At 45.6% G+C, this 17252-nt stretch overlaps 1 protein-coding gene across 2 annotated transcripts in view; it reads left to right on the top strand.

Moving 5' to 3' along the window:
• Positions 1–17252, top strand: part of FUOM (fucose mutarotase) — a 126528-nt gene that overhangs the window by 43472 nt on the left and 65804 nt on the right. For both annotated transcript variants that reach the window (XM_069611066.1, XM_069611065.1), the window contains exons 2-3: positions 15530–15598; positions 16149–16219. In XM_069611066.1, coding sequence (XP_069467167.1) covers positions 15530–15598; positions 16149–16219 — 140 coding nt within the window. The remainder of the gene's footprint in view (positions 1–15529; positions 15599–16148; positions 16220–17252) is intronic.

Raw genomic sequence — 17252 nt, 5'->3', positions numbered from 1 at the left:
GGGCATACATGTCCGAAATGCATTGGCTCAAAACGACGCATGTAGATACATGAATGTCTGCTTCTCTCAAAATAAGTAAAATCTGTATTTATGAAAATGGTATTATGACTCGTGGATTAAATAAACAAATGAAGTAATGCATATTTAAAGAAAGATTGGCTGAATTAAAATACAGAATTTGCAGCGAAGGTTTAGCAATACGTGAGCACACGGCCTCCTAAGGGCAACTTTTGGGTTTTCAACATCATTACTTCACCTCCCCAAATGGGTTAATTAAAAGACGCATAGTGGATGCTTTTCTCCACAGACAACACAGTGGGATTGCACTACTACAGGAGCCTCTCTTACTGAAAACTGATCTTGAGAAATTGAAGGCGAAGCAGAGGGGAAGAGTCAAATATTTCTCTATGCCATCGAAAACATAGATCATCATTAGGAGTTTTGTGGTATATAAGCGGTCAATCCTCTCATTTACCACCACAACTCATTCACAATTACTGCCACTCGGTCCAGTGATGTTACCACAGTATTACAGTTGGGTGTATGGCAGTGTAAATCCCAGCTGAGAGTCCATATCACTCCATGAGGATGTCTGGTGCGTTTACTTGGCGCGGTAATACCGTGCAGTATTGAACATTTTTTGTCAAACACATTTTTTATTGATTTTAAGCATTTTAAACACTGCATCATGAAAATAATCCATATGTCCCACGACGAGCTGCAATGCATTGACAGAAATCTATCATAAAGGTTGTGAAAAATTGGTACAGGATTTATATTTTATTCGCACTGATCAGTTCTGGAGCAGTATTTTTACTGGAGATAATTTAGTGATGAATTTTTATATTATTTATTTGTGGCAAGAAATATCTAAAAGGTTAGGAAATCAAATTTAAGGGGATTTTAGTAATACTGATATCAACATTTGTATTTATATGAAACATAATAATGAATGTATGTATGGTTTTTAGCGGTAACATGTTTACATTTTATAACTTTGTGGAATTACTTGAATGATATGTATTTTATGTGTTTAAGGTTATAATTAACCAATAAAGCACTTTAATTAAAACAAAATATGTCCCATCAGCATAAACATTTAAACATTCTTATGCCCCCCATACCCTGTTCCCATTCCATTCCACCTTCTCCCTCCCGGCCCTAAATATAATTTCTATAGCGTTGGTATAAACGGTCCCTATTATTATTTATTTCAAAATATTTTTATTGGCATTTTGAAGTTGGCATTACATCAGTGTCAATCTCCCCCCCTTACTGATTTCTTGCGCCATTTAACAATTTCAAAACATATTCGATTAGTTCCTGAAAAGAAACAACAAACAAAACAAAACAAAACAACAACATTTAACAAACGAGAACTGTCTTCATGTTTAACGATTGTAGTGACTACATTGCCTTGAATCCAATTGGTGGCCTGTCCATGTCTTTTTAGGTGGGGGGCGGGTGGGGTTGACGTTCTTCCCCTTTGTGTCGCATCTCCCTCTTTTCATCATTATGAGCCTCGCGCTTCTTGTGGCTGTGCGCCACTTATCCCACCAATTGGTTCATGGGGGCATATCATCAGAGGGTAGAAACATGTCTCTCACCACGGCTTTCCATGCATCAAATTTAGCGTTAGTGTCCCCCTCACCCCTGGCGATCCCGATACCCCATGCTTCTGTTTCTGCGGCCGTCCATCGCTCCATTTCCCTCTTCCATCTTATGTATTGTGGGCCTTTTTTTGACTTCCACGACATTGCTATCTCCCTTTTTGCCAGTATGCATGCCATGTCCATCGCCGTACAATGTGTTTTATTTTACTTAACCTGGGGTACGTGCCCAGCAGACATTCCTTCATTGTCCACTCATATCTGCTTACTCCGCCCTTCTCACATGCCTGTTTGATGTTGGCCCAAAGGGTGCCCACTTTTGCACACCCCCAGAACATGTGTATCAAGCCTGCTTCGTCATTAGTGCACCATGGGCAGTGCGCCTCCGCTTGCCGTTTGAAGCTTGCTACCCTTTTTGGGGTTATATACATTCTATATAGGACGTTTGTTTGGATTAGCCTGAACCTGGCGTTTCTGGACACTGCCTTTGGGTATTTCAGTGCTCTCTCCCAATCATTGTCCGAGATCTCCTCGCCAGTGTCTATTTCCCATTTGGTCCTTAGTGTGGCACCACGGGGGTTGGGCCTATCGTTTAGCTGCGTGTAGATTCTCGACACTGGCCTCCACCCGCCACTCAGATTGTACATTTCTGTCACTAGGGGGGTCATTGTTGGCTCCTCTGGCCAGTCGTTCCATCTCACCCTAGCCTCATGTTTAAGTTTCTGGTACCATAAAAATTGCCCCATAGGTAGGCCCTCGATCTCATGCAGTGATTTCAGCTCTCTGAATTCCCCATCCTCGTACATGTCACCCCAAGCGTATATACCCAGTCCCTCCCATTGCCTAAGTGTGTTAACATCAGCTGGTGTCATTCTCATGTCTGCCATTAATGGCATTTCCGGGGAGTAAGGGTTCCTCAAATGTGTGATGGTTTTAACTCTTTCCCATACTTGTCTGCCCAGTTTGGCCAGTGTGGGGGCTCTACCGGCACGATCCGGAGGCGCCCATATTATTTCTTTGAGGTATATGGGTTTGACGAGATCACTCAGTAGGCCAGTTTCATTGGTGACCTCATCCGACAGCCATTTGTTAACATGACTAAGTTGCGCTGCCAGATAGTACCTTTCGAAGTCCGGGAGCTGTATGGCCCCTGCATCATGCGGAAGGGTTAGAATATTCAGTGCCAGTCTGTGATGTGCCTTTCCCCATATGAAGTCTCTAATCTGGGCATCTAGTTTTCGGAAAAAGGGTGGTCTGATGTAGTGACAGATGGTCTGGAAGAAGTATAGGTATCGTGGCAGTATAATCATTTTTGTTATCGATGCCCTTCCCATCATTGAGAGCTGTAGCCTAGACCAAAATTTCATTGAGTTGTGGAGTCCTTGAGTTACCGCCAGTGTATTCTGTTTGTGCGTGAGTTCAGGTGTATGTCTGATCCTGACCCCCAGGTATTTGAACATGTCCGGCTGCCACTTTGTCCCAACCTGCGGTAGGTTGTCTACTCCCACCCCCCTCAAGCCCGCCAGTGGGAACATGCAAGATTTGTGTCTGCTAAAGTGTATCCCCGAGTAACGAGCAAAGTTGTCTAGCACTTCCAAGATTGTAGGGGCATTGTTTTTTGGGTCTGTCAGGTAGATCAGGACATCGTCTGCATATAGTGAGATAACATGATGCCCCCTACCCACTCGTATTCCAGCGTCCCAGAATTGCTTCCGTATATAGATTGCGATTGGCTCCAACCCCAAAATATAGAGCATAGGCGAAAGGGGACAGCCCTGTCTGGTGCCTCTTTGTATGTTCCAGGCTCCTGATACCCATTTGCCCATCTTTACTCTGGCTGTTGGATCATTGTACAGTATCTTGATCCAGCGCACAAATCCTTCCCCGAATCCAAACTCCCTTAGCACCTCTATCAGCCACTCCCGGTAGATGGAGTCGAATGCCTTTATGGCGTCTAATGACAACACTGCCATGTGCTCCTGGCCTCCCTCTGTGTGTGCTATAATGTGCTGTAGTCTTCTCAAATTGGCAGTTGTGTTGCGGCCAGGGACAAAGCCATTCTGGTCCTTGTGAACCAGACTTCCTATCACTTTGGACAATTTCTTGGTCAGGATGGTGGTCAGTATCTTACTGTCATAATTTAGCATTGCTATTGGTCGGTAAGAGTCGCATTCTTCCGTTGGTTTGTGTGGTTTGGGTATCGGGACTATTAGCGTCTCTCTCATGGTCTTGGGTAGGGTTCCCATCTCGTAGGCTTCCTGATATACCTTGTGTAATAGTGGGGCTAATGTCGTCTCGTATGCTTTGTAGAACTCCGGGGGGAGCCCGTCCGTTCCTGGGGTCTTGCATGTGGACAGGGATTTAATAGCATCTGTAATGTCCTCAGGCGTGAGGGCCTCTTCTAATGAGTCTCGTTGTTGGTCATTTAGCCTGGGGTGTCCTATCTCTTCTAGGGTGTCTTGTATGTCTGTCAGCGGTACTTGGGTGTCATGTGCGTACAGTGTGGAGTAGAAGTCAGCAAATGTGGTGTTTATTGAGTGCTGGGTTGTTCTCATTTCTCCCTTCTTGTCTCTTATTGCGGTCACTGGGTGTTTTGGGTGCTCTCTCTTACATAACCAGGCTAGTAGCCTACCTGGTTTGTCACCGTTCATGTGTGCTCTGGTGGTACGTGCTGTATAGTCAAATTTTGCTAGCCGCCCCTACGCCTGGTGACAATTCGTCCGTGCCTCCTGCAAATGCTCCTCTTCCTCTCTAGTTCCGGAGCTATTATCTTCTCCCAGCCTTATTTCTTCCTCCCTCTCCTCCAGTTCCCTCCTCAGCATTTTCCTGACTCCCGCTGTCCCGGCTATAACTTCTCCCCTCGTTACCAACTTCAGGGCCTCCCATACCATACTCCTGCGCTCCACACTGCCACTGTTATTGGTGACATACTCTACCAGTTTTTCTCCCAGCTCCTCTTTAAATATTGGGTCCTTCAGAGCCTCCGTGGGCATTCGCCATAGCGGGATAGGGGGTCTAGGGCCCTTCAAAGCCCAGTGCATTAACAGGGGGGAGTGGTCCGAGATCGATCTGCCCATGTATTGTATTGATTCTACCTGAGCTAGATGCGTTTTGTCTATAAACATGTAGTCAATTCTCGTATGGAGGTTGTGTGGGGAGGAGTAATATGAGTATCCTCTGTCTGTGGGGTGGTGTTCCCTCCAGACATCCGCAAGGTCTAGTTGTTCCAGCAGGTTGTTCCGCGCCCTAGAGGTCCTGTCCGTTCGCTTCAGCGGGGGTTCGGATCTATCTAGGTTCTCATTCCTCACACAGTTGAGATCCCCACCCCATATGTAAAGGCCGTCTCTGTGTCCCGCCAGTTTCATCTGCAGCCTAGCAAGGTAGGACGGAATACCGTGGTTTGGAAAGTATGTGTTGACTATGCAGATTTCTACTTGCTCGAGCACTCCCCACAGTATCAAATACCTCCCCTCCGCCTCTGCTTCAGTCCCTAACATCTGAAAGGGCACCTCAGGGTTGATCCAAGTATACACTCCCCTAGCAAATTTGGAATACGGGGCCCCCTGTCCTTGACCTCCCCAGTGCTCCTGTAGCCTTGACTGGTCCTCCACTGTGAGGTGAGTCTCTTGGAGCATTGCAATGTCTACTTTCTTCCTGCGAAGATAGGACCTGATCCTGTTCCGGCGTAGATATGACCCCAACCCTCTCACATTCCAAGTTAGTATTCTAAGTTGCATTGCCATGCTTAGGGCACCCACCCCGGGGGCTCTGTTTCCCTCTCGCCCTCTAACCTCTTTTCTTGCGTCTTTGATTTATTGGCCACCGTTCCTTATTCCTCGTTCTGTATGAAGACTGTAGTATCAAACTGGAACTGCTGCGGCAACAAACGCAGCTTAAACAGTCAACTTTGTTAACTAACAGTCCAACAAACAAGTAGTTCGGACTGTGTAACTGCAAACTGCCCCCAGCAGTTACAACGAACATGCAGCGCTCAGGGGCTCCCAAGCTTTCTGAGCCTCTCCAGGCTTTCCGGCGTGGGCAGTGTGCGGGAATGTGACCTGCACATGTCTCGTAGGGGTGGGCATTAACATGTTCGCTTGTGGTGTGCGGTGCTCCTGTCCGATACAGCTATCTGTGTGTTGTGGTCCCAAATGCAAATTAGAAGTCTACGTTGTGCTTTAATGTGGGATCTGATGCCAGTATTTGTGGGTCCGGTTTCTTGTTCATCTTTTGTCCGTTTTTGGAAGTTCCTCGTCATCATCTGCCAGATTATTGTGCTCGAGCCACATGTTTGCTGCCGCTGGGGATTCTAAAAAAACTGCTTTTCCTTTATAAAGGACTTTGAGGCGAGATGGGTAGAGCAGCATATATTTAAGATTAAGTGTCTGCAATCTCGCCTTCACTGGAATAAAGTAGTTCCTGGCGCGTTTTACTGCAGGGGTATAGTCAGGATACATGACTATTGTGGAGTCTTGCTTTCTAATCACTCCGCCTTCTCTGGAATACCTCAATATTATTTCCCTGTCCTGGAAGTTAAGGATTTTGGCTATAATCGGTCGCGGGTGCGAGCCTGGTGGTGGGCGCTTTTGAAGAGATCTGTGGGCCCGGTCCACTGAGAAGCCTTGTGAGAGTTTTCCCGCACCAATTTCCTGCTGTAGCATTGTCTCTATGAAGTTTGTCGGGTCCGGGCCTTCCATATCTTCGGGAACACCTAGGATCCTGATATTATTGCGCAGAGCGCGTCCTTCTGCATCCTCGGAGCACGCTTCCAGCCTCGCTACTTTTTGTTCTAGGTCGCGGACTTGTGCTTTCAATTCTGTAGTATTTTCTACATTTTCCTGCAGGACAGCTTCATTAGTGTTCACTCTCTCCGTTAGGTTGCGGGCGTCTTGGCGCATAAGCTGCATGTCCGCTTTTACTTCATCGATCCTATTTTCGATGGAGGTGCGGAGCTCTGCTATGGCCTGGAGGACCTGTGTGTTGTCGGGCGTTGCTTCTAGATTCGAAGGTCCGCTATCAACCACGGAGTCAGAATGCGGCAGTTGCTTGGGCCTTACCGTCGTGAAAGAGTCCATTGTTGTTGTTTTGGATTTGGGCTTGGGTGGCGACATCACTTTCCTTAGGGACAGCGTGCAGTTTTCACTGTCCGATGGGCACCTGTGTGGTTACGGCGGCTCTGCGTTGCACTCTCTGAACTGGCCTCTTATCCGGCAATCATTAGGTTGCGTCTAGTCAGGCTTCCTTAGGCGTTAGTGTCAGGGTATTTCAGGTAGTGGTGAGCTGTGTGTCCAGCAGCAGTTCGGGGAAGTGCTCGAGATGGGGGTGCAAGTGTAACTTTCACCCAGAGTTGGGCATAAGGGAGGCCACCCCACTTCAGCAATTCTGTCTATCAGTGTGTATTTTAGGCGGTTCAACAACTGAAGTTTCTCAGCCCCGTCTCAAGTGAACTAACAAGCTCTTCCAAGTTCCAGGATCACGCCTCATGGGCTTGTGCTGATGCAAGAACTGATCAGTTTCAATTTATATCTTTGCTGCACTGAACAGCGCTGCCGAGGTATTTCCGTTTCTTCCCCCCCCAGATTGTGCTTGTGCAACAGTGCACGCCGAGTTGCAGATCTGGATGTTCCCCTCTGTCTCGTGTGGTGTTAAAGATGAACAAATCTGTACTGCCACTCACCGTTTTGTGTGCGAGGACCCGTTCCAGCCGCCGCTCCCGACCTGCCTGTTGCGCGGTCCAGCCAATTTAACCCAGTTGTGGGCCTCGCGGGGGAGTACCGCGAGGGAGTACCGTTGTCTCACGCGCCCAGTCTTTTGTGTGCGGTGGGTGCTTATACCACCGTGTTCCGGGTTCCCCGCTCACTCCCAGGACCAGGGGAGCATCCGTCTTAGTGGGTTCGGGTGGCTTTTACCTTTAGTCTCTCCAGTCCCGTCGCCCGTTTGATTGTCCGTATCCGCAGCGCCTCGCCGATCTTAGTATGCCCGAGATCAGGGCTAGTAGCGGTGGCTGGGACTTTGCAGGGAGAGCAAGCGAAGACAGTTTCCCTCCAAATGCGCCGCGGTCCCGCCGTTCACATAGTGGCGCCGTAGGTCGCATTACACTCCGCCATCTTGGGTGTGCAGGGGCGCTTCTTTATTTCACTCGTTTCCGATGTTGCAGACCCCGTTTTCTTTCGGAGGTCGGGTCGCAGCTGCAGGAAAAGGGTCCTCCCTCAGCAGGTGATAACTGCACAATTACTGCTTGGTTTGGGAGCCGAATTCACGCTGCTCACTTGAAGGCGCAGGGAGCCACACGGGTCTCTGCCATCTTGGTACGTAGGGGCGCTCCTTTGTTTCACTCGTTTCCGATGTTGCAGACCCCGTTTTCTTTCGGAGGTCGGGTCGCAGCTGCAGGAGAAGGGTCCTCTTTCAGCAGGTGATAATTGCACAATTATTGCTCGGTATGGGAGCTGGGTTCGTGCTGCTCACTTGAAGGCGCAGGGAGCCACACGGGACTCCGCCATCTTGGGCGCGTAGGGGCGCTTTTTCTCCTTGCTCGTTTCTGGCTTTGCCAACTCCGTTTTTATTCGGGAGTTGAGACGCTTCAGTGAGTGGAGGTTCTTCTTGCAGCAGATGTTGTTTTCGTGATGAGTGCCTAGCATCAACAGCTTAATTCAGGCAGCGATAAGGATCGCGGACAGGAGCTTCACTAGGGTGCGACTTCACAGCATGTGTGCTGGCCACGCCCCCAACAGTCCCTATTATTATATTGTCATAATGTAAAAGTCCCTTGTGATGGTCATCATAGTGTGAGCGAACAGGTTGAGGGCTATCCTACGTTGTGAGCATGTGAAGGCTGTATAGGCAGCAGCTAAGAACCTAGTCAACGCACCCCATTTCTTTGTAAAGGCAGTACGGTTCTCCAGCAAGTCCTTTGCCAACTTCTTCATTCCAAGTATATTCCATAGTCTGGCCCACCACGCCTGGATATCTAGCGTCTCCCTTTTCTTCCAATGCAAGGCTCTTACCACCGTGACTGCTATGAGCATTGTTTTAGTTATCCTTCTCCCTATTGTGAACAATGGATAGATGTTTTTTACTGGTATACCCACAAGGACTGTTCTTGGGTCACAGGGGAATTTGTATTAATTCTGCGAGATATATCAAAGCACCTTCTCTCAAAAGGGTTAAATTCCCCAACGTTCCCACCACATCTGCATAAACGTACCTTTCTCCCCGCACAGCCTTCAACGATCTCCCACTGAGTCCCGGTTGATCTTTTTAGCCGTGAGGGTGTTCTGTACCATTGAAATGTTTTCTTGTGACCCACCAAAGTCAATTGTACAGAGGGAGCGGAAGCCTTATTTCTTAACCATATTCCCTTCCATTCCTCTTCAGAGATCTCCCTCCTCAAGTTGGCCCCACATGCCTTCATATAAGCCCATTGTCTCGTTTGCATGAATCCAAGAGGATCTGATATATGTTGGATATCAAATCTTTAGCCAACCCTGAGTTAATAATGAATTTTCTCAAAGGGTGTTCAGTCTCTTGTGGCAGCTTCCCAGTGTCTAATCTGACAGTATTGGAATCTCTCCTGCTGAACGAGCTGGAAGGGTTTTACATCCCTGTTCTTGAACAGGTCTGCAATACACCATCCCTATTCTCTCTCCATTTGCTAAATGATCCGGGGGGAGGGGGCGGCAGACTACTGATGAGAAATCTGGGTTATCGTGTATGGGGGTCAGTGAGGAGGTGAAAGGGTTCAGCTGGCCCACCCTGTTCACTCCGTCTCAAGTGGTCTGTGTTGTGTTGGTTACAGGATTAATGTACAGGGATCTTGGCCTATCTCTTTTAGACAACCAGTTCGCCCGCCACAGTAGGATGCCACTCACTGTCGTGTCCATCACTCGCCATTGTTTATTAGAATCTACTTCACACCACCACTCCTGTAGAATCCTGAGATGCACACCATCACAGCATGCTTGAATATTAGGACATTGTAGCCCCCACCCCCAATAACTACGAGGTGCCAGAATGTGTCCAGACACCCTGCTTCTCCTATCTTGCCAAATTAACTTTTTAACATCTTTTTGTAGCAGCTGTAACTCCCATATGCAAGCAAGTATTTCGTCTGGACTACCCCTTTTAGGGTGGGAATAAGCCTGATTTGCATATGGTCTTTCCCTTTTTGTATTGATTGGCAGGCAAAGAATGATGGTCCGAAAAGTTGCCCAGAGCAATCCCAGAGGTTAAGAGTAATTCTAAACCTTTGATTCATCAACCATTTTGTTCCGAGTGGAACCGGTATGCCCAGACGTGGATCCCATGCCTGCTGGGCCTAGAAATGCAATCTACCTCTCACAGATGTGGAGCAACAAGGCCAAAACATGTTTGGGGGTGCTTGTGGTCTCGTGCAGAAGGGATGCGACCAAGCAGTTCAGGCTAGACTGCCCCTTTTGGGGTGGGACCAAGCCTGATTTGCATATGGTCTTTCCCCTTTTGTAATGGCTTGGCAGCCAAAAAACGATGGTCTGTAGGGTTTCCCAGAGCAATGCCAGGGGTTAAGATTAATTTTAAGATTAATTCTAAACCTTTCTGCCATCACGCCTTTTGTTTTACTCCCATATTGGTACCTGTACTGGTAGGGCCTAAAATAAATCTAGCAATTGCGGGAGCACGTTCATCTTAACTGTGTTAATTTGGCCTAGTTAAGACAGCCATTTCTTTCCTCCACCTGTAGTCAAGATTCACTAGGTATCGCCACGCCTTCCCAAGGGGGAGCCATTTCTCATGAGGCTAGGGAGGTGCGGCTGTTACCCAATTGTCCCCCTATGGGCGATTTATTGGGCTAGGACCTCAATGGAAGGGTCTCCCCATCTAGAGATAAGGACAATCCCCTTGGGTACAACCCATTGTTGATGTAATAAATGAAGTGTGAAGATAACACCCAAGTTGAGAAAGAACTTGCAAATACCAGGAGAAGGGAGTCATTCTTCTGATGGGAGAACTGAATCCTTTAAAGTACACATGAAGAGATGCCAGGTGACGGGAGCCATTCCCCCTGGCCTTGTGGTGAACCCTTGTTGTGAACTGTATTGAAAAATGCAAAACAGTATCAGGAGAAGGCAGTCATTCTCCTGGTCCAGAGGGTTGACTGTACAAAGTGCTAGAACTTTCAGCCACGGGAAGGGAGTCATCCCCCCTGGCATTTGTTTACAAAATGAAATTCTGGGAACACCTCTCGTATACCAGGAGAAGATGGTCATTCCCCTGACGGAAATACCTTTCTGTTTAATTGCTACAAGCCAGGGGAAGGGAGTCATTCTCCCTGGTACCTTCTTAGAAGAGAACATTTTTGGAATCGCCATCCGTATACCGAGAGAAGTGAGTCATTCTCCTGGAGAAGGAACTTTTTGTTGGATAATCTTAGTCTTTGGTTATAGTGTAAGGGACATAAGTAGATTGTGACACAGGATGATGGACTTTTCTTTTGAATGTACATTCTGACAGATCTTTAATATCAGTTTGAGGCAGGGAAACCCCTCTTAGAAATAGGGGTAGTGAGGGTTCTTTTATTATTAATAAAAGTCTATAACCACAAACATGCCACCCTTGTGCCAGCATCCTTCTTTGACACCCTTACAATGCCCATGTGCTCGCTAATCTTAGCAAAGAGGGCAGGAAAGTTCAGTTCATATAGTTTTGATGTGATGGGTTTGCTCCTTGTAGGAGCTTCTTCAGTTCCAGGGGAGTCTTTCAATTCAACACTTCCGATTTATTATAATTAACCTTAAAGCCAGATGCCATCCATATGATTTGAGCTCTTCCTGCATGTGTAGCAGGGAGGTAGGTGAATTTCTAAGGGGCACATTGCCTGCAAATTAAACCATTTTATAGTCCGTTTGCCCAAATGAAATGCCTTGAATGCCTGAATTAGCTCTTATTCGTCTAGCCAAGGGTCCCATGACTAGTGCAAAGAGCAGTGGGAATAGGGGCGGCCCTGTCTTTTTCCCCATCCTAGTTTAAATGGTCATGTTAACGTGCCATTCACCCTGACCCTAGCTGTCGGTGCCACGTAGATGGCCATAATCCATCCTATAAAGTTGTCCCTGAATGCATCTAATACCACCCCCAGAAAGCCCAGTGGACCCTGTCAGACTTTCCCTGCCAACAGCGTAGCAGGGTCTCCCTTGAATCTCTTAGTTTTATCTATTGGATGTGCAACCTTCCTTATGTTGCTGTGTGTTTGCCTCCCTAATACAAATCCTTTCTGGTCAGAGTGAATCAGCAGTGGCAACAGGGGTTCCAGTCTCATCACAAACATTTTTGCGAATATTTCAGCAAGATTTAGGAGGGCTCTAGGCCTATATGATCTGCATAGTTCAGGGTCTTTCCCTGCCTTATGAATTATCTGTATGGTAGCCTGACTCATGGATTCTGTAATCCTCTTTGAGGTCAAAGAATTGAAAAGTGCAACCATTGGCTTCAAGAAGTGTACGCCAAACTGCTTAAATCATTGGCCAGTCAGACCATCTGTCCCAGGGACTTTGTTGACTTTTAGGGACTTTACGGCCATTCTGACCTTCTTCTATAGTTATGGGTTGTTCTAGCTCAGTTCTCGGATTGGCTGGCAACCTCTTCATTGCAACCTCCCGAATTTATTGACCACTGTGCTCCTCATTTCTTTGATTGGTGCCATACAGATTCTCATAAAATCGTCTAAAGGATTCCCCAATTTCTTCATCATTTAAATGCTCACCTGCTTCTCCCCTCAGAAGTCGTATTTGAGATTATCCTTTTTTAACCCTTCGGGCCTGGGCAAATAATCTATTAGCCTTGTTGGCCTTCTAGTACAATGTACGCTTTATGTTCAGTTTAGACCTTTCTGCCCTATTAGTCACCATTCTGTTAATCTGCCCCCCTTACTGCATTAATCTTTCTAAGGAGTTTTAGTGCACCGGTCAGTCTGTACTTCGCCTTGAGTCCCGTCCGTTCCATCCTCCATGTCTCCTCCTCCTCTACCTTCCGGGTTTTAGGTAATTGGGAGCCTAAGGCTAGAAAATGTCCTCTGATCATTGCTTTGAACGCATCCCAATTAGCTAGAATTGACTGCGAGTACCGGTGCATACTGAAAGTTGGCAGCAGTAGATGTGGGCAATTCTGTGAGCGGAACGGCTGGAGCCAATGCATCCTTCCTCTAATAATACTGTTTACTGATGCAGAGGGCCTCCAAGACACCACGCAGGGCTCTGAAAGAGAAACCTGAGCAGTTTGCATTTACCCCACGTCAGCCCGCAGCGAAAGCAATAGTGGCAGCTTCAGGGGGCCCAAAACCCCCAGGCGGATCTATCGGTGGCCTTCACCAAAGAAGACCAGATGTCTGTTTTAAAAACCCTCTAAGATAACCTAACACCGGAAATGGTGGACATTAAAAACGGAGGTAGCGAGAAGTGTGGTTAGCTTGAGAGCAGAGGTGGATGCCTTGGGGTGTGGGGGATGAGTGAATGATCTGGAGCACACAGTCCAGGAGATAATGGAACAGTCCCCAGACAAAACAGTGAAAGTAGACCGGCTGAGAAGCTCAGTAAAAGAACTGGAAAACATAAGCAACGATCTCAAGAATAGATCCTGGCGAGACAACATCTGTCTGAAATTGCTGAAGAAAGGAACAGAGGGATTTGACGATACCAGGACTACTGAGACTGGTTTGCGCATCTGCTCATGGCAGAACCAACATCCATGATGGAGATTGATAGGGGCCTCAGAGTGGGACCATATATTCCCAACAACCACAATGATTGTGCAGGGTTGTCCAAGTGGGGATTGGAGTATGGCAGTCCGGCCTAGTGGCTAAACAACCTTTGGTTGAGCAGGAATACTTGTTGATACCTTGTGTTTTGTTAATGGGGCAGTCTGCTGGTGAGGGGGTTGTGCCACAGATCAGGAGTGGAGTGTTTGGGGGTGGTTGTGCAAAGTTTCACTATATATCAGATACTAGATTCCTGAAAGGTCGTCTCGCTGAACATTAGGGTGTTTTAACTTGCATAATAAAAGGGCACGGTTCTTCCAACTGATGAAAGACCTGGACACAGATATTGCTACAGTCCAGGAGACCCATGTGTTATCAAATTCCGATTCATATTGCCTAACCAGGATTTTCCAGTGCAATACCATGCGTCTGCACAGGCAAAAGGAGCGGGGGTGTCTATTCTGTGTAGAAGACATGTTAACTTTGAGACTGTAGGCATACTAGCCGACCCCAATGGTAGATACCTAGCTGTCAAGGAGAAAATAAGGGCTACACTCCACACCCTAGTTACTGTACCAACATAATGCAGTCAGACCTCTGCTAGAACTTTTACCCAGAATCTCGTATTTATGGGGTGGAGAGATAATTATGGGAGGAGACCTGAATATGCTCACCTGAGTTTGTGTCTTGAATGGGTCAGGTGCTTGGTGGCACAATGTTTTGTCCCCTTTAACCCTAGAACTGGGCCTGCAGCTATGGGTGCTCTACATGCCAGCCTATTTGTGAACTTTTGTACTGTGATGTAAGGCTGTAACTGGTATATAAGGCTATATCCTACTTGTGACCGCTCTACCTGGTCATATGAAGCTGTAATGTGTGTTTGGACGGCAGCGTGTTGGGATGCTTTCTAAAGTCTGTACAGTTGGAGATGTACAATACCTAGCTTGTTAAATAAAAGAAGCTATGATGACCAAATTAGCAAGGAGTATTGCAGACAACTGTTCTATATTGTGTGATGCATATGTAAATGGATGATGACACATACGGGCCCACCAGGCCCAGGTAGTTTGGCCATTTCTCTGCCATAGACTCTTACTCTCCTTTTGCATTAAACTTTTTGCCAACCTCTTAAATCAATAGCACTTGTGATATGCATCTTAGCACGGACACTAGCGTGACGCTGTCCCTTCCCTCTGTGTTATTTGTACATATCCTTTAACAATACTGTTCTTTGCAAGTACCTGCTTGACACAGTCATAATCTTGGACACAAAAAGATCCATCAATTTTTGTACTCGACATACAAATGCTTTAAACTATTTACACAAAGCCAAACCCATTATCTTTGACAATGTTTGTTCAATTTTCTGTGTTAATATTTTACTTGCCATGCCAATAAAGCACAGTGCACCGGTCATTAATTGTCTGAGCACATCTATCTGTAGAAGTTAGTGATGGTCTTAGTAAAAGAATATCTTGTTAATGGAATCAATTTGCTCTGGATTGACAGTGTAGGATCTATTTGATGGTTAACTTGCCCTCAGTTAAAAGGTTCTCATATGTAACTGAAGCACTCTGGTTTGGGTGCAGGTTCTTTACTGCTGAAATGTTTCCACGGTAAAGAATTTTGCATCCTGATTTTTTAAGATAAAAAAGGCGGTCACAGGGCTGTGCTGCGTGCAATCGGACGATAGGATGACACGCAATCCCTCCTGAATAGTAAAGGGCGAGATGGTGAACGGGAGTGGAAAAAGATGTTGCAGAATAATGACCCACACAATAGGGACCCCATTCCTTCTGGAGTATACAAAATGCCATGTAAAGCCTCATATCGTAACATAGCATGAGGATACTATAAAGCCTGGTGAACATATATATAGGATTTTGGACGTTGACCACACATCTATAGAAAGAAATCAAGTTTTCAGTTTCATCTTGGAACTGAAAATTGGTGTATATTTGCTTTAGCATTTGGAATTTATTTTAATTTTATAATTGCACTGGTTTTGTTTTTCTGCTGGGAGTACATAGACCAATGTCCAGTAACCCATTTCCCGCAGCATGACCATTCAAAAATTATTTTGAACGGGCCAACTGCAGTCAACGCAAAAGAGGAGCCAAGAAATAAGTAAATATGTTTGTCTGATATGTGCATTTTCCACGGAGATTTAATCTATTAAATTCCTTCTTTGCAGTTCTTGCAGATGCCAATTTTCCAGCTGTTTCAGTCAGTCGCTGTGGACCAACCCTTGTCCGAGCTGACGGTATGTTATTTTTCTTTTTTCAGGCTGAGATAGATATTCTGTAAAAAACACATGTAATACCACAGGCCCCAGTACTTTAATTGATTCGCTAAGCATAACCTTTCTGTGGCAGAGATATGGAGCGAGAATGTATACAGGATCTTTTTACTTATTGGTTTATAGTTTCCAATAACTCTTATATTGACATGCTTCATAGACTGAAAATGGGCTGATGCTCTTCAAAGATTTCTTTGGAAATGTTCTTTAGAAGGAGCGGGTAATCCCCTGGTATCATCTATTCACATCTCAGCATTTCCTTGGGAATCTTGTGCTTCTTGTAGGGTCATTGTCTCATCTGCCCAATACTCAGGGTGCCAAAAGTAGTAGCATAGCAGATCTGGCCTGATCTCATTCCCCTAATAGCAATTTCTGCTCAGCCATGTTCCTACCATAGGAAGTAATTGTAAACACACATATTGAATATCTACTATGTTCTCATTGCATTCTGATGATAATTTTGATTGCATTCCATGTTTTCATTTGCTACTATGTGCATTTTCTTTTTTTGAAGGTTTAGGCATCCCTGCATTGTTGGAAGCCATTTTGAAGCTCCTCCCGCTGGATACCTATGTTAAAAGACCGGTAATCACTTGATACAAGATATTCTTTTTATATTAAACATGTTTCTTTTGTAATAAACAACGTTGTGTAATGAACGAGGTTTACCCAGAACTACAACATGTACAAGATACACCCAATTCTGCCAGTGCACCACAGGTGTTAGTACACTAATGCCTTGGCATATGCCACGTCCTACACACCTCAATGCTACCCCACAGAATCCCCTATTCTTTTTTTCCCCGTCATTTCGCTTTATGGATATGATAGTTTATTTATAATGGGCCTATACACAATGTGTTTCAAAGCGCTTTGAATAAGAGACATAATCTTTTGATTATGTAGTGCATTTCAAAATGCAATCAAAGCTGAGAACCTTCACTAATGAAATCAGTGTACCCACAAAGGTTTAGAGCTTGAGGTACCTTTCCTTCTAGTTTTCTATCTTTCTGCCTAGTTATCGATTAACAATTCTCTGGTTAATACCACCTCGACGTTCTGACACCTTTCATTCCATTATGGATCCAAGACAAACCACATCATCCAGGGATACATTGCTTGCACTAAATAATAACCAAGGTTCCAACCCTGTTCGAACACTAACATTTGAATTAATGAGATAAAACACAAGCAAAAATCTAACGCCTGTTGCAGCCCTGCTAATAGCAGTTATCTGCATTTATCATTGGAAATTGACCTGCTACTTTCTGTGCCCTATTAAATGATAGATAAGCAATTATTAATGCTTTGGCTATTGATGATCTTATTTGTCAGCACAACTTAAACATATTGTTTATTACCGAGACCTGGTTTACTGATGATTTTTGCTCCCTTTTTCACCTGTTGATTCCAGATGGATTCATAATGAAATGGGTCAGTGAGAGAACCAAGGAGGCAGTGAAATCACCATTATTATTTAAAACTTCTCGATACCAAAGGTTGAGTCTATAAACATTGATGATTTATCGCAAATGTGTTATTTTAATATTAAAGTCTCTTCAGTCTTGCCAATAATTTTCTAACTGGGTTAGAATAACTCATTTCTTCAATAGTCTGA

This window comes from Ambystoma mexicanum, chromosome 8 (assembly GCF_040938575.1).
Source record: "Ambystoma mexicanum isolate Mex_15411 chromosome 8, UKY_AmexF1_1, whole genome shotgun sequence".
NCBI classification, from domain to species: Eukaryota; Metazoa; Chordata; class Amphibia; order Caudata; family Ambystomatidae; genus Ambystoma; species Ambystoma mexicanum.
This window is presented reverse-complemented; position numbering and strand designations above follow the sequence as displayed.